Source organism: Ochotona curzoniae, unplaced genomic scaffold, assembly GCF_017591425.1.
Source record: "Ochotona curzoniae isolate NIBS_2020 unplaced genomic scaffold, NIBS_Ocur_1.0 contig_2321, whole genome shotgun sequence".
Taxonomy (NCBI): Eukaryota; Metazoa; Chordata; class Mammalia; order Lagomorpha; family Ochotonidae; genus Ochotona; species Ochotona curzoniae.
This window is the reverse complement of record NW_024465421.1, coordinates 16679576-16702877: the sequence shown is the minus strand read 5'-3', so window position 1 is coordinate 16702877 and position 23302 is coordinate 16679576. Positions and strand designations below refer to the sequence as shown.

Sequence of the window (23302 nt, the reverse complement as noted above, 5' to 3'; positions counted from 1 at the left end):
ATGGTTCTGCTCTTCATAGCCCTCCCCGCTTGCCTGTTAACTGTACTTTCAGTCTGCAGCAGCCCTGGCTTCCTGCCTGCATCCTCACTTTCCTTTTCTTATTAACTTAGTTTTCAGAGATTTAATTACATGTCACTTCCAAGGAAAATTCGCCACCTCTAATTCTAGATCAGATCCCCACTTTTGTATTTGAATAGCATCTTGGACTCCTTCGGTCACTGTGACGCCATGACACTGCTAATCCCCTAGAGCACTAACTGATTTCGGACATGCTTATCTCAAGCCAGGCAGCAGGTGTAGTAGGTTATCTACTGATGGTGACACTGTCATGTCCACGTCCATTCCAGCTCCCTGTGAATGCACAGGGGAAAGCAGTGGGACGCAGCCCAGGTGCCCAGACCTTGCCGCCCACTTAGAGACCAGATGGAGTTCTGTACTCCTGGCTTCAGCTGGAAGATTTCTCTGTCCCTTTTTCTCATTCACGGACTCATTCTGATTTTCAAACAGATAACCATAAAATATTTATTTCATGATTTTGATGGTGGTGGTGGAGAATTTAAAATGTTTATTTCTTAGAAAGGCAAAGTGACAGATTTGTCCTCCAGGCTTCCAACAGCTAGGACTTTCCGGGTTGAAACCAGAACCACAAACTTCTATGTAGCACTCTTATGTGGGTGACAGGGCAGACTCAAGTAGTGTTGCTTCTCAGGGTGCGAATAACAGGAAGCTGGGATGGAAGTAGAGCAGCCATCTGCTGGGGCCGTGGGCATCCCAAGTGGCAGCTTTCCCTTCTGGCCTGCGCCTCATCTAGTGTTGAATGACCTTCTTGACCTTTGACTCTTCAGCGCTGGCATTTGTCCTGCTTTAGCAATCAAGACTCAGCTCTTAGTCCATATTTGTGCACCTCGGTGTTGGTCACACCAGGGCCTTTTTTGTCCGTGGTTGTCACTGTAAGCATCACTGAATGGCAGTAAGCAGTATTCCTGGGTGTCTCTATTAGGTGTGAATAAACTTATTACAGACATTGTGAGACATCCTTGGCAGGGCACGGTCACCCCTAGGTCTCCATATAATTAGTGAATGAGGTGAGTCTGCGGTTACAAGGAAGGAAAACGGATGGGGAAGTGGTTGGATAGGTTGAGTGTCTGGCTCAGCCTGCTCGTGACTTGGGTTGAGAAAGTAGCCAGTGATTCTGAGGGATCAAGGTTTTAATGGGTTCTAGTAATGGACTCAGGCTCTGCTCTGCTGCTTTGAATGACTCACTACTACTTTTGTGCGTTGGATCATGGCCCCAAGGGATTCTTTCCTGCTATACAGTTGCAGGCCACAAATCTGATCTTAGAAAGCCAGCCAGGAAGGCTTTGATGAAGCGCTGTGCAGCCAACAGGCGCAGCCCTCCGTCCCCAGTGAGAAGGCCATGGTGGATTTCGTCCATGGTCAGAAGACCGTCCACCCTGCCTTTCCTGGCGCGTCGCTTCCTTCCTGCCTTGCCTCGGTTACACCTCCTCGTGTGGTTGTCCAGAACCTGTTCTTTTCCTTTATAGCATTATTCACATTCTTAGAGTACAGTGGTGGTTTGGTGGTGTTAACTCCTCAGATAAAGAATTGGTGTTTCAAGTTCATTTGTGCTTCTCTTCTGGCACCATGACTGGTGCATGATAGATGATCAATATGAAATTTATGTAAAAATTGAAAAAAAAAATTTGGTTGCTGTAAGACCCCATATTCCAGTGGAGGAGGCAGTGCAGCCACAGTGCTGGGTCCTCTAGCAAGGCATTGAGCAAGGGCAGTGTTGGTTTTGGAAAGTGAGAGGAGAGAATAGTCTGGACTAGAAACATCCATGCTGATTTTATGAAAAAAAAAGAAAGAAATACTAGAGAGAAATGCTAGACGGAAGAAATGTGATTCAGGAACTAGCTATTTTGGTATATTTCAGCCTGTTTTTTCCCCTAACTGTGCAATAAAGGCCATTTCATACTTTGAAATATTTTATGAATATGGAGAGATAGAGCAGTAGGTTACTTCCGTCTTCAAACTTTGCTTCCTTTGCTTTACAGCAAAGCTAACGGGTGATGTGAGGTGGGATGAACCTCGCACCTGTATTTGTACCTGAGTACTTGTCCCAGGTATCTTCCTTTCTTCCTTCTGCAGAGCCGTCATCCTGAAATCCATGGGTCTTATTTCTGTGCAGGGCATGGCACGTACATGACACCTATCTGTGCTTATCAAAATAAACGTCTTTAGTTGGTTAGTTGAACTCTGTCGAGCATGGTATTACACTGTGCGTGCGTGCGTTTCTTATTTGTTCAGTGTGTGTGTGAGGTACCTCTGTGTAGATTTGTGTAGTAGCCCTTCCTTTTGCCTATCTGGGGTGTCCTGGGATTACACTGCAGTTTATTCCTCCTCTGTCAGTGGAAGATTGGATTATTCCCATGCTTTGCTGTTGGACGGTGTTGTGGACACTGCTCTAGCTGTCTCCGCCAGGGTAGGCGAGCTGCTGGGCACCGGGTGTGTGTGTCTCCAGCTTCGATGCTGCCAGGTCATTTTCAGAGGAGCTCGTGACATTTCAGTCCCCAGCAGCACTGGGAGTTGCTGTTGCTGCATATTCTTGTACAAGTTGGTAAACATTCAAGATTAGCTTCTTACCCAGAAAAGTTCAACGGCTTCTTGTGGAGACCATCTCTGCTATGAAGGTAGAGCCGGCAGAGTATCATCCCAACCAATCAAAATTGTCAAAATATAACATTCTTCTGAATATATATATATATAAAAGATTAGCTTCTGAATTTTTGGCAGGTGGAATGGTGCGTTTCTTTGGTTTCTAGGGAATTTAGGTCTCATCTTTATACGTGTGCGGCTTCTTTGGTGGGGGGATTGTTTTAGTTTCCTCTTTGTGATTTGTCTGTTTTTCTTTTATGTTTTTTATTGGATTTTTTTCTTATGAATTCTTTAATCTAGATTTAATCTTTCATTGATACTTTGCATTTCATGTGTTTCTTGTGTTTCAAGTATGTTCTCCATGGTTATGTGTCTTTCTGCTTGGTTGTGCATTTTGTTGTGTGGCGTTGTTACTATCAAGTCGTGTTTATCATTCTGTTTATTTATGAAGGTGCTTTTTGCATCCTAGTTAATGCCCTGAAATCTAAGTACTTTGGGATCATAAAGAGATCCTACCGTGGTTTCTTCTAAAAGTGCATTCTGGGGGCCGGCATGGCAGTGTAGCACACTAATCCTCTGGCTGTCATTGAGCTGCAGCTCAAATCCCGGCTGTTCCATTTCCCATCCAGCTCCCTGCTTATGGCCTTGGAAAGTAGTGGAAGATGGCTTGAGTCCTTGGGACTCTGCACCAGCTTGGAGGACCCGGAAGAATATCCTGGCTTCCAGCTTTGGAGTGACCCAGCTCTGGTCATAGCTACCATTTGGGGAGTGAGCAAGCAAATGGAAGTCTCTTTGCCTCTCCCCCCCACCCACCACAATTCTGACTATCAGGTAAAATATAAAATAAACAAATCCCCTTTAAAAGTCTCTTCTGGTTTTCCTGTGTGTGATCTACATGAAATTTATTTGTGTAAGTACAAGACGGGATGACTTTCCATGTGAATTACCTAGTTGCCCAAGCCGGTGTTACTGATTGTATATTCCATCTTTTCCCACTGATTTGTGATATCACCCTGTCAGCATTCAGGTGGTGCAGTCTGCATGGGGCTGGCTCGCTGGTCTTTTACATATTCATGTGTCGTTGTGACACTGTTTGGCTTGTGCGTACAATGTGAAGCCCTGTACTTAGAGACTGAGGTGGCCTAACTACTGCAACATAAGGTCTAGAGCTAGAACAGGTGTTGCACTAAGAAAGTGCGTGCACCTGATGTTGGGAAAGCTTGCAGGGGGAACCTTAGGGTCCAAATTAGATGTGCCTGGAAATTGGTGCTTCCCCGGGTTGTGGTGGATTTAACATTAGACAGGGCCACGAGCTCATCACAAAAGTCACTAGATTTTTTTTTTTCCGCAGTAGTAAGAGCCTGATGTGTTTTTGTTTAAGATTTATTTTTACTTGAAAGACAGAGCTTCCATCCACGGGTTCACTCTCCAAATGGTCACCACTGCCACAGCTGGGCCAGTCTAAAGCCAGGAGCCAGGGGCTTCTTCCAGGTCTCCCATGTGGGTGCAAGTGCTTAAGGGCTTGGACCATCTTCTGCTGCTTTCCCAGGCCATAACAGGGAGCTGGATCAGAAGTGGAGCAACTGGACAAAAATCAGTGCCGTTATTGGGTGCCAGCACCACGGGTAGAGGATTAGCTTACTATGCCACCATGCTAATTCCTGAAGATATTCTTATGTGTGTGTTTCCCATACACTTGAATATACAAAAGTAGTTCAGAAAATTCAAGAATTTTAACTTTTTTATATACACTAAAATAAAAACATTTTTTTTAGTTGTATTTGAGAGGCAGAGCAGCCAACGAGAATGAGCTCCCATCCACTTGTTTATTTCCCAAGTGCCTGCAACACATGAGGCTGGATCAGATGAAACCAGGGACATGGAGCGATCCTCTCCAGGGTGCAGCTAGCTGGAAGGGCCTCGGCTGAACCGTCACTGCTGCCTGCCCAGGTCTGCGTTGGCAGGGGTGGGCCGGAGCACGGGCAGCTCGGACGTCTTGGTGGCTGTACGGAATGCTTGCCTCTGTGCACTGACCTCTCACTGCCAGTTCCCCTGAGCTGAGCTGCTCTGATAATGTTTGCTCATTTGCTGGAGATCTTACTACTGACCACTCTGCAAACCTGCCCAGGTGCCTCCTGCTTCCATGACCTCGGAAGGTCTCTGACTGGCTGTTGTGACCATTCTTTGATGTAGAATTCATTGGAAAACTGACTCTTAATGTTGTGGTTTTCTTTTTCAGTTAATGTAGCCTTTATTTTATTAGTAAAGCTTGAGGCTTACTAACCAACCCCCGCTTCCCCAGTTTTTATTGAATTGAATAAAGGAAGTGCATGCTATTTTTCAGTGCCATTATTCTTTGGAAGAAAAGCTTCAATTTAAAATGTTTGTCTGAACTGCAAGGGGTTCTGGCAACTGCTCCTGCTTCTTCCAAGGATGAGTAACATGGCCTTTTTAGATTTTAAACAAGAGCAGTGTCACAGTGCTGCAAGTGGACAGTGCTTTTTTGATTTGGTGGCATTTTAATTCTCATTAAGTAAACACTAGTACAAATCAAGTAGCTTAGAGAAAAGTGGCTAGTATTCAAGTTTTTAAGCCCATATGAAGCCTCTGGTACTTTCTGTGACATTTGAAAAAAAAATGTTAAAAGAAGTGTGAGTGGAAAAATGACCATTGTAAAGGCCTTCTTATGATAAGCATTTCACAGAAGACTGAAGGGTGTAGAACAGCTCTGCCCAGTCGGGAAGTCTGCAGGGCTAGAAACGTCCTGCTCCCTTCTGTCCCTTACATGCGACTGTTTACTGAGCACTTGACATGTGACCACTGCGACTGTAGCACCAGGCCCTACGTGTTCACTGAAGCTGAATTACCTTCATTTTGAACAGACACGTGTGGGGAGTGGCTGCTGCCCCGCGCACTCTGCAAGCGAGGTGTCTGCCGCCTTTGTTCCCCTCACCTTGCTGCCTGCAGCTGGTACTCTGCCGTCCGCGCCGGTTCTCCCTGCCTACGGGCCCTGTTCTTTCTGTGTCATATATACACATAGTACATTCTGTTTAGTAGCCACATTTCCCTTTTTGGTACAAATCTATCTCATTGTTTCAATCTGAATATAATTCAGTAGAATGGCTATATCAACATTTAATCTCTTGGTGGGCAGTAGATTGTTTTCGGGTTTTCTCTTGGAATTTTTAAAGCATTATACTTTTTCCTGTGTGTTCTTGAGATGTGCTTTGCTGCTACTCCATGGATTGTGGTGAAAACCGTGAGATCTGCTCTTTGTCTTCTACTTTGGGATCTGTGGATTGGGATTTGGGATCTTTGGGATCTTAGAATTGCAGTAGATTCCTTTAGGGTCCTTGAGTGCAGCCTGAAGGACTGCTGAAGTTGGCAGTCAGCTTGGCAGTGATGTGACTGTGCTAAGGAGAAGCAGCTGGATGTCACATTGATGTGTATGCCGACGTGTGTGGCACTGGAGCCTTGGTGTGGTTAGGGCTGAAACAGGGTCTAAAGACAGGAGCAGGAGCTGCATGGAGACTGGGTGCTGCTCACTGCTGGCAGGTGGGTGCAGTGACCTCTGTCTGCGCTGCCGCACCAGCCAGACCCTGTGCCTCCGGATGGGCTGCTTTCGTTTTATGGGCAGAATTCTCCTGGAGATCAATCCTTTAAGCTCTTAGATTTAAAAGAAAATGTTAATTACTGTGCACGGTTGAAAGGCAGTGTAGACTACCAAAGAGAATGGCTGAACCTGTGTGGACAGCTAGGAGGGAACCATGGGTGTGTGGAGGGGAGCAGGAGCGTTCTGTAGCTAATACTGCAGTTTTGTCTGGTTGGTAAGATCTAGAAATTTTCTAAAAGTACTCTGTTGTCACTTACCTGAGTGGAAAGTTGAGTTGTTACCATTCTTGGAGTAACTTCTTTAATGAAATTCCTTGCAATTGTTGCTTCTTATACTTGGCAAGTAGGTTTTCATGCTTCAAGACTGTAGTGATGTTCTGAGAGATGATTTTAAAAGTTTTTTAAAGATTTATTATTTTATTTTTTTATTGGAAAGACAGATATACAGAGAGGAGGAGAGACAGAGAGGAAGATCCGTCGCCTGATTGACTCCCCAAGAGGCCGCAACAGCTGAAGCTGAACCCATCTGAAACCAGGAGCCTGGAGCTTCTTCTGGGTGTCTAGGCTTGGGCCATCTTTGACTACTTTCCTGGGCCACAATCAGGGAGCTGGATGGGAAGTGGGGCTGCCGGGATTTAAAAGCAGTGCTAATATGGGATCCTGGCATATACAAGCTGAAGACTTTAGCCACTAGGCTACCACGCCGGGCCCTGTGTATATGCTTTTAAGGAATAACGTTAGGGGCAATACCTTTGCTTTAAAAACAGTGGTAGTTCTTTTCGTTCGCTGAAATACCTTAGTCTATACATACAGCCATGTTATATTGCCCGTTGTTGAGAAATCCCAGAAGCCTGTTAAATACAGAAAGTATGTTGGAGAAAATACTAACTATAGCTATTAATTTTGGTACTAGTTTCTTTAGAGCTAGACTGTAATAAAGAAATGTTAGAGCCTTATCTTTTATTCATCAGAATATTTTTGTATGTGCATTCAGAAAATAGTTTTTGTTTAATTTGAAAGTTTGAAGTACAATTAGAAAATCAACAAGCTAAAAGTGAGGTTTGACATGACATTTTAAATTTTTTTAGGTAATTGTTAGGCTTTTTACAATATTTTACATAATGGATGCAGGAAACCAAGAATGCATAGACAAAATAATAACTCATGTTATTGGCATTTGTTGATTTATCCAAAGTACCACCGTGACCCTCACATCTGTTATCTCTTCAGACTTCCCTTGAACTAAGTACCTTCCCTTGACTAAGTACCTTTGTCACCTCCATTTTTAGCTGAAGTCCCTGTGGCTTTGGAAGTTTAATTGACTTGCCCACCAGTCTGAAGATTTCAGAGCTGGAACTTGAACCCAAGCAGCCTGGCGATAGAGCAGGCCCTTCACCACCACAGCTCGTGTGGGAAGGTCTGACTGGAAATTCAGGCAGAATTGAGGCAGCCTGGACACAACTGTAGTGAGAAGGCAAGCTAAGGAGCGGTCACTGAGTGCTTCCTAAGTGCCTGATGAGGTTCCGGGCACTCAGCGTAGGTCATCTCACTGAGTTTGTTTCCTCCGAAGGAGATACTGTTTGTAGCATTTTACAGAAAGCCTTAGGGAGGTGAAGTAACTGCGCAGCCACACTGTGCTGACTTGTCGAGTTGTGATGATGAGGCATAATGCATCACCGTTGATTTGAGAAACTTACATTAGTTTACTGAAAGGATTTCCTGGGCCAGGCATGGTGACCTAATGGCTAAAGTCCTTGCCTTGGACACTCTGGGATGCCATATGGGCACCAGTTCCAATCCTGGCAGCTCTGTCTCTCCTCTTCTCTGTATATCTGACTTCACTAAATAAATAAATAAATCTTTAAAAAAAAAAAAAGGATTTCCTAAGCTATGTGAGAATCAACACTTAATAACTAAGATATCTACAAAAAGCAAACAAATTTCACATGATAAAAACCTGAAAAAAATTATGCAGAATAATGTTCATATGGGTCTGTTTCATTTTTAAGTATTTTCAAAGATAACAGTATAAAATATAAAAATATGTTCAGTACAACTAGTAAAACTCCACAGCAGCCTGTGTCCAGGGACCATTCTCATCGTCTCTCTATTATAGTCATTTTGCTGGGTGTGCCCATGTGTGGTGCTGGCGCTGCTGGCAGAGGTTTAACTCAGTATGCCCCAGCATGCCCCTCCTCCCCCAGTTTTCTTTTTAAAGTCTACCTTTGCAACTCTAGCAATAGCAACACAATCAGATACTAAATTTCCGAATTTAACATATAAATATATTATACAGTTTTTTGTAATACATTTGATTATTTGCTGGAATTAGGGCATGCTTTTCATTACCAAGGTTTTGCCGAAGAAATTCAACCAAAATTTAACCAAAGAATTGTAAGTATTTTTTTTAAGTTACCAGAAAAGCAGATTTACACAGAGAAGAGACAGAAAGAGCTTCTGTCTATTGTTTCATTCCCCAAGTGGCCACAACAGCCAGAGCTGAGCCTGTCCAAAGCCAGGAGCCTGGAGCTTCCTGCAGGTCTCCCACACGGGTGCAGGGTCCCAAGGCTTTGGACTGTCCTCAGCTGCTCTCCCAGGCCACGAGCAGGGAGCTTGGTGGGAAGTGGAGCACCCAGGATATGAACTAGTACCATTATGAGATCTCAACATTTGCAAGATGAGGATTTAGCCACTGAGCCATTACGCCAGGCCCACAAAAGTCTTAAATGGGTGAAGGCCTGAGTCAGTGGCCTCCCTTCCTTTCCTATGTAGTCCACATAACCCCATCCCACCTCCAAAGGAGAGGTCCTTCTACATCTTTCAGTCAGTCAGGCAAGTCTTCATCTATAGTGCAAGTAATAGAATTAGTTTCTGTTATCTGAGTTTTCCTATCTAAATTATGATAGACTGCACTCAAGTCTTCTGAGCTTTTCAGCAGAATACAAATTTTCTGCATTCTCAGAAATATTCATGTATATGCATTTTATTTTTGTGACTGTGTAGTGACATCTTTTCTTCCACCTCATCTTCTGCTACCGATTGTTAAAAGCATATCCATGAACAGAGCAATGAGCCTTACCAAACAAGCCTTGCTTTATTAGAATTACGTGTGAGGCCCTGACCTTAGAGAAAAAGGAACAAGAAATCAGCTCCGTGGAGAGGGGCCGAGGAGCATTGGGATTGTGGATGCCACTGCTGGGGAGTGTCTAACTTGGGGGTTAAACAGTCCTTGCTGTACCTCGGCATGCCTGAATTGTTCCCCACTCCAGCTTCCCACTAATGCTGACACTGGCGGGCAGTGGGGATGGCTCAAGTCCCTCATGAGAGACTGGGATCCAAGGATGAGGAAACCCTTCCAGGGACCTTAGGACCCATTAATACCCTTCATGGGTGTCTGTCCAAGAAAATTGAAATTAAAGGTGGACGTAGGGACTGATGTAAGTCCTCAGCTTGCATGTGCCAGGATCCCATATGGGTGCCAGTTCATGTGGCTGCTCCACTTCCCTGCTTGTGGCCTGGGAAAGCAGTTGAGGACAGCCCAAAGCCTCAGGACCCTGTACCCATGTGGGAGACCCAGAAGGCTCCTGGCTTTGGATTGGCTGAACTCTGACATTGTAGCCACTTGGGGAGTGAGCCAGTGCATGGAAGCTCTTTCTGTCTCTTCTGAATGTAAATCTGCCTTGCTTCCAATAAAAATAAATAAATCTTTAAAATTTTTATTTTTTTAATTTCAAGACTTAATTGTAAATGCTTTTAACATGGAATTTGTGTCTGGTAACTTTGAATTTCATAATTCAAGTATGCTGTTAGTTCCTTGTTTGAATTTAGAAAATTTTTTTTCTTCTTTGGTGTTTTCCAGATGTAATTCAGGGGCTCTTGAAAGGGTTGGCACAACGGATTTGTTCAAGCTAGAACATTTTTTTGTTGGGTATGTTTGGAAAAGCTAGCTGCTTGATTCTGTATTAAACTTGTGAGATTGGATAACCTTGGAGCTCCCTCAGTATTCAGCGTTTCTTGTGTTTCACGGCAATCACGTACCATTGCATTTACCAGTGCTTTATGTTATTTAGTCATAGGAGCAGCAAGGTAGAGTGGAAGAGTTGTCCGAATGTCAGGTCACTTCAATCTGCAAGTTAGCACTGAGTTCAGGACCACGTTAGCCACAAGGCCAGTCTCTTTTTGAAAACAATGCCTTTTTTCTCCTGTTATCCTGCCTCCACTCAGAAAAACAGGAATGAGTGAGCAGAACCGCTGGAAGCATAATGCCCTTTGAGTGTGTTCTCTGTGGCTCGTCTCAGTGCAGCCGTATACCAGGGTTGATTCTGGGAAGATTGATGACTGCTTTCCCTCATGCTGCATGGATTTCTTTCATTTGCAACAGAAAATTGAGGTTTATAATAACTCTCGGTTCATTCAGTCTGTTCTAGCCAGATTAATATTTTGTCAGTTTGTCCAGATAAAGCTTGAACTTTACTTTCCTATCCAGAGACTCCTGTGAACCCCTCAGTTAGTGACTTCTAGACAGTCTTTATTTTTTTTTAATAGTTTGGTGGTGGAGTTCATTTTTAAAAGTTTTAAGTAGTTAAGCAGACTCTGAGATGACAGCTTGTAAAAATCAGGATAGTCTGTATTCCATCAAAAATGTTCCTGAACATCAAGCTAAAAATTTTTTGAAAATGTATTCGTTTCGCTTTGCTACATTTTTGTGAAGATTTCCTTAGCTTATAATTTTCTTAATTTGGAGGGATGTGTGGGAGTTTAAGGTGAATGTGATGTCAAAGTATAATAGATTAGGAAAAAAAACCTTCAATATGAAGAAAAGGTAATACTGCACGAAAATATTTTAAAATCTATGCCCAAAAGATCTTCCAAATCATTAGCACTAATGTTCAGACTTTGCATATCTTGCCATTTAAAAGGGCTTTATAGTGCTTGTATCTTGTTTTAACTCGATGTGAGCAGATTTTATTTTGTATGAATAATTTAAAATGAGAATTCATAGTTTAGAGACTGAGATTCTGTTTTAGTGTTTCTTAGGGAAAGAAGTAATCACACATAAAAATTAACCAACCTAAAAAAAATCTTTGAAATCTACTTTATATTAATGTAGTCGTTACAGCTTTGTTAAGACTTCCTGACTTTTTATATCCGCTTACTTTTACCTTACTTGTATTTACAGATTTAGAGTATGTCGCCTTGTAACATTATATTTTGTTTTCTTAAACTGTTGTGTGAATCTCCTTTAGCTGGAATGTTTAATCCACTTATATTTAATGTAATTACTAAGATGGGGGTTAGAGCCCAGCACGGTAGTCTAGCAGCTAAAGTTCTTGCCTTGTACGCATCAGGATCCCCTATGGATGTCAGTTCTAAACCTGACAGCCCCATTTCCCATCCAACTCTCAGCTGTGGCCTGGGAAACCAGTCAAGGATGGCCTAAGGCCTTGGGACCCAGCATGCCAGTGCCAGACCTAGAAGAAGCTCCTGGCTCCTGGCTTCAGATCAGACCAGCTCTGGCCTTTGCTGCTTCAGGAATGAATCATTGGACAGAAGGTCTTCCTCTCTTGTCTCTTCTCTCTGTACATCTGCCTTTCCAATAAAAATGAATAAATCTTAAAAAAAAAAAGATGGATTTTAGTTCTACAGTTTTGCTACCTTTATTTGTTATTTCTTGAGTGTTCCTTTTTGGTGTTAACAGTGTATTTTTAGGATGTCATTTTAATTCCCATGTTGATGTTATAGTTTAAAAACTCTTATTTTTTTTTTAGTGGTTGATTAGGGACTGGAGTGAACTATCCTAATTTCCCTGTCTACTTAAAATTGGACTGTTTCCTTGTAATGGACAGAAATGTAAAAAGCATTGAATACATTGCATTTTATTCTGTATGTCATACTTCTCATGGCCAAATGAATACTTAGAAAAACGCTCAGAGAATGAAAATGTTTTTAAAATTTTTGGAGTGGAAAATTTTTTAATAAAGATTTGTTCTTTTTCGGGGAGGGGCGGTGGGTGTTGCAAATTTACAGAGAGAAAGAAAAAAAAAATTCCCATCCACTGGTTCACTCCCCAAATGGCTGCAATGGCTGGAACTCAGCTAATTTGAAACCAGGAGCCAGGAACTTCTTACCAATCTCCCATTTTGGTGCAGGGTCCCAAGGCTTTGGGCCATCTTCCACTTCTTGCTCAGTCTATAAGCAGGGAGCTGAATGGGAAGTGGAACAGCCAGGATGCAAACTGGTGTCCATGCGGGATTCTGGTGCTTGCAGAGTGGGGATAAGGCAATTGTGCCATCTCACCAGGCCTGCAAATTTTTTTCTAATCCATCCATGATATTATTAATAGTACTGATTTTCCATGAATTTTTGAAGACTTCTTGTGTTACTTTTTCATCTACTATAAACCCCATAATAAGATGTTAAAACTTTTACTTTGGTAACATTTAAGAACAAAAATTAGCCTTTAGTATTCACTTAATTGTTCACATCTTACGATTGTTTTCATTTCTAAATATCTTAGCTTTCCTTCTGCTGTCACTTCTCTTTTAGTTTGAATGAATTCTTAGTCTGAATGAGTACGTTTGTAGTACCTTCTAGTGAAAAAACTTGCCTGTGTTACCAGAAGGCATTCTCATTGGGTTAGAAATTCTGGTGAACATGCTAGAAATTCTAGAATATTAGATGAATAGCTAAACTCATGTTTGCACTCTCTGTCTTTGATATGGTGGGCAGCCTGTCAGATTTCAATGCAGTCCTTTTTGTAAGCTGCGTGGAGTCTGCCTGGCACTTGCATGGTTCATGAATCAGCCAGGGACCTGGGGAAGAGTTTACACACCGTGTTTCAGGTTACTTGTTCTGGGGAACTAAATAGAAAGTCAAGAAAACTAGATGTACGCATACGCATGCTACTCGACTTTCCACAGAAGTGTAAGCAAAGGAAGATAATCCTTTTCAAACAATGATGCTGGAACAATTAGATATTTATATCCTGGTGTGGTGGGGGGCATTGATTCAAATCTTATTGCCTATACAAAATTTGACTCAAAATGGATCATAAATTTAAAATTACAACATAACACTGTATCTAGAAAAAGCTATGGGTTATAAACTTTGTGACCTTGAGCTAATCAAAGAATTAGCTACAACAAAAACAAAAATCCATCAAATGGAAAACTGAAAAATTGCACCTTATCAAATGAAAGATATTTGCTCTTCACAAAGCCCTGTTAAGAGCATAAAATAATTAAGCCAGAGGCTGGAGGAAATATTTGCAAATCACATATCTGATAAACCATGTGTGTTCAGAAAATTTAAAAAACTATTGAAACTAAGAAGGAAACAAAGTAGTTAATTTTAGAAAAGAGCAGAACATTTGATCAGATACTTATTGCTGAGAAGACAGAAAGCGGATAATAAACACTAGCAGCTGTGCGGCATCATTAAGCTGAAGTGAGACTCGGGGTTTCAGCCCTGACTCAACATCTGACCTGCTTCTTCATGTGCGCCCTCAGAGGCAGCTGGTGCCACCAGAGGTCCTCAGGCCGCCTGCCACCCACTCAGGGGACGTGGGGGGAGCCCCGGCCTCCTGGGCTGGCCTGGCCCGGCACTAGCCATTGCAACGATTTGGGAAGTGAACTAACAGATCGGCGATTTCAGTCTCTTTTATTCTCTGACATTCTACCATTCAAATAAATGGTTTTAAATGTAAACATTTGTTAAAAAAAAAAAAACAAACTAGATGATTGCTGTGAATCAAGATGATTGCAATGAAAAAGATTTGCCAATATGCAGTATTAGTGAAGATATGGAATAAGTGGGATTCTCAGATCCTGATGGCACAAGTGCAAAGTGGTACAAGCGTGTCAGAAAAAGTTAGACACTGCATAAAAACTTTGCTGCCATGTCATCCAGCGACTCCACTCCTTGATATTTGCAAAAGAGAAATGAATACTTGAAACCATATAAATACGAACACAGACATGTTCCTACCGGACTTATTTGAAATAGTCCAGAACTGGGACCCCTCCTGAGTGTCTGCCACGAGGCAAGTGGCTGAGTCACTGCACCACGGATTGCCGCTGCGTCAGCAGGCAGCATCTTGGCAGAGCACCGTCCTCCCAGCATCCACTCGCAGTTCTCTTGCTGCCCACGTGGAGTCCCTGAGCCAGGGTCTCTCCTACAGACTTAGGGTTTTGATATGTCTTGGGTACTTGACTGTTTTCTGTGTTAGAATGGACAGAGTTAGGCTGTGGCAAGCCAAATTTCAGTGACTTCAAAGTTGGTTTCTTTGTCATGAGTCACAAGGAATCTTCAAAAATTATGTGAAAGATGCCTTATGGAAAAAAAAATACAGACATGGTTCTCAAATATTTTCCCAGCCAAATTAACACACCTTTTAACTTTTTGAGGTTAGCATGTGAATTAGCTCAAAGTACCACTTTGTATTGAATGCCAGCTGATTTACACCACTTTGTAAGTGGGGGTTCTAATGGATTCGCAAGCCAGACTGTTTGCATCAATGTTAGTCGAGTGTCTTCTCAGTTCATCTTGCATTTAAAACCGTAAATAGCAATATCTATATGTGTAATTTTATGGTAAAAAAATACACAAATATCTTTCAGTTTTGATTTATCTTCTAAGTTTTTTTTTTTTAAAATGGGAAGCGTTAGACAGGAGCCTGAAGTCAGCACGGTGCAAGTGGACTGATCATGGCCACACAGCAGTGACATTGGTTCTCATTTTAATACTTTTGTGCAAATTGGGCAAAAATAAACATACTTTCTACTCATGCATTCTTTATTTTGGCAGTCTCTTCAACAGGCCAGGCTCCAGAGGTGACGCGCACTCCCTGACGCCAGTGGCTGGGACACAATGGATCACACAGGGGCCGTGGACCCTGAGGATGAACTGGGACCCTTAGCCCATCTTGCTCCAAGTCCTCAGAGTGAGGCCGTGGCTCATGAATTCCAAGAGCTCTCCTTGCAGTCCAGTCAGCACCTGCCCCCTCTGAACGAAAGGAAGAATGGTGAGTTCTCCAGCAGTTGCACTGGGGTCAAAGGTCTCTATTGAGCCTTACTTACTCCACTTTGGTAATAATTTTTTTTTTTTTTGGTCTATTACATTCAGCATGCAGTTTGTCAATAAGAACACCTCCATAGAGGTGCTGCTGGTTTTAAGAAATGGGCAGAATTTCACTTTCTGTCTAGTTCTGTTAATATTTCACCTGTCAGTATCTTTGGGAATAAGATTTGGATTTAACCATCTTAGCACAGATTTCCTGCTGCGAAGGCTTTGGAAAGCATTTTCCTGTGCCACTGCCAAAAAGTAGTTGGGCAAGGGGAGTGTGTTCTCCTCTGCCCGCGTCTCCACTGTGGCACACGTTAATGTCGGAACTGGCAACATCTAAGCTATCTCAATGCTCATTAAGAAGGCAGAAACTTCTAATATGAGCATGTGTAGATAAATAGACCAGTCGACCCATCAGATTCTCATTCTTGAGTTAGTTCATCCTGTGTGCAAAGTAAGAACTCTCTGCTCTTATCTGTTCAACATATTTCCATCGATCACACAGCATCTCAAAGTTTCTAGGAAACATAAATGGAGATAAATGGTAGATATTCAACTTTTAACACTTAAAAAGCAATTACAATTTAATGCTAAAATTTAAAGCACAAACATTAAGAAGTGCAAAATTAAAGTTTCAACTGGATTTATATGCTTTCCACTATCCTCATGAATCTTAGGTTTTCCAAATACATTTTTTTAATTTCCATTTGAAAAGCCAGGAAGAAATGAAATCATTGGCTTTCAGAATGCTCCCTTCTGTGCCCAGTCACTTTCCTCCTAAATCCTGAGTGCTTCTCAATTGCTGTCCTGACTGGTCTGCTCTCTCTTAGAATGGCAGCACATACTGCTAGTTTTTAGTTCTTGTCTTGAGCATTGACTTGTTCTGCCTTGGAGTGAATGTTTCACTTTGTGTCTGAGTCTGGTTGTGGGCATAAACCCTGGACATTTTGTTTGGCTTGGAGCAACATGTTGGGTGCGGTGCTATGGCTGCCTCTCAGAGGCTGTGCTGACCTGTGAGGGCGGCCTTGTGTTGGTTAGGAACCTGCCTCTCCCTTAGCTGGAAGCTGAGAGGAGCTGCCCCTTCTGAAATCAGACTAAATGGGATCATAGTTTACATAAGCCACATACACCAGTGTAACATTTAAAGTCGTTCCCTGGAAGAAAATATAAGTGGAAGAGGAATAACATCAGAATGCACGGCTGCTCACAAAAATGATTGTCTGTAGCAGAGGAGGGAAGTTTGTGTGGGCAAGAGTTTATTCTTCACAATCATTTATTCATCCTTTATAGTTGACCAAATTCTCTTGCAAAGTTTCACAGATAAGCCTGAGTATAAATGAAACCTAGCTATAGCGCAGTCTCTCTTTACAATCTGTTGGAGAGATAAAGTAGTAACATTTAAGACTTTTAGTTGCATTTTATAAGGCAATACAGTGATACAAAAGAATCACTTAAAAAAAAAAAAAAAGAAGACTTACTATTCAAAAGCGAAGTGATAGAAAAGCAGATACCGGCCAGCCGCCACCCCCCAAACCCCCGTCAGCTGCTGCACTCCCCAGATGGCCTCAGCAGCCAGGCCTGGGTCAGGCTGAAGCCAGGAGCCTGGACCTCCATCCAGATCTCCCACAGTGATTGACCTCTCTGCTGCTTTCCCCAAGTGTGTTGGCAGGGAGCTGGAGGAAGCAGAGCAGCCAGAGCCTGAACCAGCACTCTGGTGTGGGATGCTGGCATCTCAAGTGAGCGACTTAACCTGTTGCACCAGTGCCAGCCCCAAAGGCATTGCTTTAATTTTCACAGTCCATAAAAACACTCCACTCACTCCACACCTGAAGCCTGGTGGTCAGTAGTTTCCTCACCAGTAGAACCCTTTGCATCATCTAACTAGCTCTGATTTCCAAGGTATATCTCTTCCTGTCTCCTTGGTTGGAGTTTTACAGTAGTTTTTTTTTTTTTAATACCTGGATTAGCTAACTTTAATACTTTAATATTTCACTCATAAGTATCTTTCACAAAACAGACTGTTTTATTAAAAACCTTGTTCTACAATTCTGTCATATCAGCAACACAAGCTTAACTTGGCATTGATTGTAACATTTCATGAGAGCAGCTCTGCTGTAGAGTGTAGGTCATTTTGTTGGTAGACAATACCTGCATATGGTTTAAAATGTAATGGGTAGGACCCAGTGCAGTGACTTAGCGGCTAAAATCCTCGCCTTGCGTGCACTGGGATCCCATGTGGGTGCCGGTTCTAGTCCTGCGGCTCTACTTCCCATCCAGCTCCCTGCTTGTGGCCTGGGAGGGCGGTTGAGGACGGCCCAGACCTTGGGGCCTTGGACCCGTGTATGGGACCCGTGTATGAGACCCGGAGGAGCTCCTGGCTCCCGGGCCAGCGCACTGCTGGCCGTTGTGGTCACTTGGGAACTGAATCATCGTAGGGAGGATCTTCCTCTCTGTCTCTCCTCTGTGTATTTCTGACTTTGCAATAAAAAGTGAAATAAATCAAAAAAAAAAAAGTGTAATGGGTAACATAGTGAAAAACATACCACCCGCAAAGTCTGTGCCTTTCCTGCCCAATTATTTTCTCAGAATTAACAAACTATTATTAGTACTTTTTTAAAGAAAAAAAGTAGTATTTTGCTATTTTTAAAAGTTTTAAAAATGTTTCTAACATTGTTTAGCACTTTCAGTTTTAAGGTTATAACCTGGTAACAATTAATGTCTTGATATTTTTCTCATTCTCTAAAATATTTTTATTAACTTAAAACTAGCATTCATAAATCATAAGTCCATATATTTAATAATATGGGGGAATCACTTGAGGGAGGTAGGGAGGGGAAGTCCCAGAGCCTATGAAACTGTATCATTTAAAAACAAAAAACAAAACAGTCCTTGAATGTAGTTCATTTTAAAGCCAGTGTTGTTTTCCCCAAGAGTCCAGTTGATTCAGTTGAAGTAAATGAGCATCTGAGATACTATAAAAGGACTCGGATATGAGATAATTCCCTCTTCAGAAGTTAAAAGGCTTACATGAAACCTAAATGTTACAGAAGATATTGATCAAAGAATATAAAGTTTCAGATACGAGGATTAAGTTCATGAGATTTGCTGTATGGTGTGATGACTCACAGTTAATAATAATGTATTGTATTCTTGAAAGCTAAAAGAGGGGCTGGTGTGATAGTGTACCAAGTCTGCCTATGGCACAGTCCACCTCCACTTCCCATGCAGTTCCCTCCTTGTGGCCTGGGAAAGCATCAGGATGGCTGAAGTCGCGGGGCCCCTGCATCCATGTGAGATAATCTGAAAGAAGCTCCTGGTTTCAGATTGGCCCAGCTCTGACCATTGTGGCCATCTGAGGATGAATCAGCAGTTGGAAGGTCTTGTATGTGCTTGCACTTGCTCTCTCTCGCTTCTTCTTCCTCTGACTCGCCTTTCAAATAAAAATCCAAGTGAATGAATAAATATTTTTTAAAAAGAAATGACAGCAATATTTATTTAGAAAAATGCTAACAGAATAATTTCAATAGTTCTCAACACAAATAACAGTATGAATCGAAACGTTGTTTAACTCAATTTAGGTACCTCAGAGAGTATAAATGTTTTTCTTTAAAAGATTTATTTATTTCTATTTGAAAGTCAGAAGGAGGAAGAGAGAAATCTTCCATCTGCTGATTCATTGGAGAATCAGTGGCTGGATGGGCTTGAAGCCACGAACTAGGAGCTTCTTCCAGGTCTCCCATATGGGTGCAGAGGCCTGGGTGCTTGGGTCATCCTCTGTTGCTTCTCCTGGCCCTTAGCAGGGAGCTGGATCAGAAGTGGAACAGCTGGGATGGAGCAGCTAGGACTCAAACGAGTACCCCCACGGGATGCTAGCATCCATGGACGGAAGCTCCGCTGCTATACCGTGGCACCAGACCCTAGACTATACATAAGAAAGCATGTTGCTTAAAAATTAGGAAAATGTTAAAAAAATAAAAAGAAACCTTTGTTTTTCAGTTAAGTGAGCAGAGTATATTCAAGTAATTTATAGATCAAAGAACCTTAATTTCTACACTTTCATTTTTCATGAATGTTGGTTAGGAGGGTCAGTTCTTAATTCCATGTTTCAGTCATCGCAGTGAGAATACCAGTGTTGCCTTCCAAAGTGCAGTACAGAGAACTATGTAGATTCTATGAAATGCTCAATTCAGATTTTACGGGGTAATTTTACTTTATTCAGTTTAGGATTAATGTGTACCTCATTTAGTAGTTTATAAACAAACATTGTTTAAGATATTTATTTATTGGAAATTCATAATTAGAGAGGAGAGAATGAGGGATCTTCCATCTGCTGTTTCATTCCTCAAAAGACCACATTGGTCGGGGATGGGTAGGCCAAGGCCAGGAGCCAGTAGCTTCTTCCTGGTGTCCCTTGTGTACAGGTGCCCGAGGACTTGGGCCATCCTGTGCTGCTCTCGTAAGTTGATTAGCAGCGAGCTGGATTGGAAGGGAAATCGCTGGGACAGTGCCCATATGGGAGGCTGGCACTGCAGCTTTGGATTAATGCGCTGTGCCATAGTGCTCCCCTTAATTAAGCTTTACAAGGAAAGTGATGTTGACATTTAAAGAGTGATTCTAGGAATGTCTCTTAATTTTTTTATTAATATTTATACCGATAGCCATAGTTAGAATGGCAAGTTATTCCCACTCCTAGAGGAAATGTTAAAGATGTTGAGTAAAGATGTCCCTGGGTAGAGCTGAAGCAATCCTAGAGCTGGTGGCACCTGAAATGAAAAAGGGAAGCAGCCCTTTAAGCAGCTCGCTTCTCCCAGCCAGTGAGCCCTTCACAGGCAGAGAAATGAACCACCTGCCCTTTCTAGAGCACAGCACAGATGGAGCGCAGGGAGGTGGGCTTCAGTTCAGAATGGTTTTTCCCACGTATTAGATCCATCTTTCTGTTTTCCTATTAGCATACCTTCAAATGGTCAGCAGTGGGAGTCATGGGGGTCAGAAACCCCAAGTAGGAAAAGCTCAGATGCCTCCTCAAGCAGGGAAGGGCACGGTGGGAGGAAACAGCAGCCTTCGGCCTCGGAAAGGAAGAGTGGGCTGGTTTTCTTCAGTTACATTTGGGTTATCGTCAGCTGCCATAGTTGTGGTCTGGTGCTTGTGATCACAGTGTCTGCACCAGAAGAACTTTGCCTAGCCAGGGAACCCGGCCAAAGGGAGCTGCTTGCCTTACACACAGAGAATAAGGGGCTTTATGTTCATAGATAGTCTTTTCTGTGGGTTTTACTTTGAGAGCTTCTCCCCACTCCTCATTACCTGTTAGGTTTACTGCCAGCTCAGGTGTTTAGAAATGCACAAAGGTGGTACGCATTGAACTTTGACACAACTCTGTTCCTTGTACAAACCCACACCAAAGCTACTGTGGCTGAAGGAGATGGTGGAGTGAAAATGTTTGTTTTTCTCTGGGATGACGGAAAGTTCTCACAGTGTCTTATATGGGAAGGAACTAAATATGTGCTGAACAAGAAATGGATCAGGGGGATTCTTGTTCTTCTTGATTGTAACTGGAGGTAACAAGGATGGAAGATTTTCTGCAAGGTTATCTCGGAATTAGCTTTGCCAGTACTGTACTTAAAATCTTAAAGACATAAAGATTTTTATATACTTTAATAATTTCTTTCAGGAGTTAGATAATATAGACTAAAAGGAGAAATAAACTTGAATGTAATTTTCTTGGTCAAATTTTAAATGTTTTTTTTAAAAAATTGATCTTTGGGACTTGCAGCAGTTCGTACTCTTGTTGTTTAGGCTAATGAAAAACCATGTGACTGTGTTAAGGATGAGGTGCTTTATTCCGTACTGACCTTCATTGAGCTATTAGATAATATTTAGTTTCAAAATGTAAATAAGCACCTGTAACTCCATCCACTGTCTCTTTTTCAACTCTAGGGTCTTATATAGCTAACTTTGTTGTTGGGGTTTGGTTTGCTGCATGCGTTGCTGAGCACCCCAAGTGGTGTGTGTATATAGAAGAATGGAGGACAAGATCTGCACGTGAACTAACATTCTCCCATTTTTAGCTGACACTGAATTGTGTCCTCATGTAGAAATGCCCTGTGGATACTTAACATTTATTAAAAATAAGACTTAAAACACAATTAGTCATTATCAGCAATGAGGCCACATCATTTTAAATGCACAAAGATTCTTACCTTGAGGGTTTTTTTTTAAACAAGATTTCTCTAGATACTGGAGCCATGGGAACAACTATTTCTTATATGGATTATCTGTTTTCACAAGACTGGAGTCCAGTGTCTGATCCCAGCTAGACTGGGATCAGTCGAATCTTGCTTTGTAAGGAGTAAGCCACCTAACCCAACCACAAAGACTTGTTCTGGCAAATAAAGTTTTAAATAGAAGACAAAAGATACTGGCCATCTGTTCTCCTTCATGCCTCAGAAAGAAGCTGCTAAGTATGTAGAGTATATTGGGGAAAGGTGACCCTGGGTTGTGTTCTTCCTGTGTGGTTTTAGCTTACTTAAGACATCAGTAATAAAGTACTATTCTCATGGAAAGCAGTAGGACAAATGTAATAGAACAGCAAACATATTGAAACTTCATCTTTGGCTTGGTGATGAATTATTCACCCAGACTAACTAGCAAATGTTGTTAGCTGATGTTTGAATGACTCCTTGAAATCTGTGCTGTTGGCTGTCCTGCGCTCACCTGCTGCCCTGTCATTAACAGGAAGTGTAGTCTTTGGGGAGTCAGGACTCCAGCCTCCTCTGCTGACTCAGGCCGTGGGTGTGGGTAAGTCTGAGCAGCGCTCTGTGTCCCAGTGTGCCCATCGCAGTCTGCGCATGGTAGCTTCCAGCCCATGTGTCTTTCTCCTGGCTGCCCTTCCTCATTACATCATGTGTTCTGAGACCTCATCACTTTTGCCTTGCGCTATTCATTGGGCAGCAGAAACAACTGAAGATAGCTCCATAGATGTGAGTTAGTCATGTTGCTGTTGAACGCATTCTTCATGGCTGTGTTGTTAAACATATATGCCAGCTCTCTCCATTAATCAGACTTTCCCCTGTATTTGAAAGGAATGAGAATTTGGCATAATTTATGTCTTCCTCAGAAATAATGTCTGAGACTATACAGCATGTTATTTTCCGTAGTTTTTAGGAGTTGGCAGGTATGTGTTAATATTTTTAGTAGCTTCAGGCTATCAAAAGGCAGCATTTCAGCTTTTTTTTTTAATTCAAGTTTTCATAGTCTTCTCTGTTCTTTTATGTTGCTGTTGTCATTAACAAAATGCTAATAGTCAAGTATCTTTTCATCAAGAAACTTTTGATATGTAACCTCTATGTTTAACAAAGACGATGAGAAAAGCAAAAAGGCTGATTCACAACTTGCCTTTGGTTCTTGTAGGCTAAGTTTAAAAACTGACCACTTTTAGGATTGTGAGCACTGCACAGATGTGAGGTTCATAGCTGCAAAGCAGAAGCCCTGCTCTGACAGAAGCTGCAGTTGACAATGTGGATTGGAGACGGCGCTATCAAACCACCAGCACGTTGTTTAGAAAGGAAATTTTGCCACATCAGAATACTCGGCTCTCCCAAAGTGTTAAGAGATGAAAATCTGATGCTTTAAAAAAAAGTGTATTTCTTTTCATCTGAAAGGCAGAGCAAGAGAGAGAGAGAGAGAGAGAAAGAGAGAGAGAGAGAGAGATTGAGAGAAAGAGAATATGAATGTATGCAAGAGAGAGCCAGAGAACAGACTTGCATCTCCTGGTTCACTCCATTAATGCCCTGAACAGCCGGGACTGGGTTATGCCAAAGCTAAAAGCTGGATGCCAGAGTATTTCATTACTGTTGTTACTGTTGTTATCAAACAGATATTTTTTTATTTTAACTTTTTATCTGAGGGACAGGGAAAGAGATAAGACAGAGTTACTGTCCATTGCTTCACCTGCTGATTTCCACAATGACCT

General features: G+C 42.1%; 1 protein-coding gene across 1 annotated transcript in view; it reads left to right on the top strand.

Moving 5' to 3' along the window:
* Positions 1–23302, top strand: part of MRTFB (myocardin related transcription factor B) — a 208470-nt gene that overhangs the window by 105858 nt on the left and 79310 nt on the right. Inside the window, exon 3 of the mRNA XM_040973302.1 lies at positions 15076–15292. Coding sequence (XP_040829236.1) covers positions 15139–15292 — 154 coding nt within the window. The 5' untranslated portion in view covers positions 15076–15138. The remainder of the gene's footprint in view (positions 1–15075; positions 15293–23302) is intronic.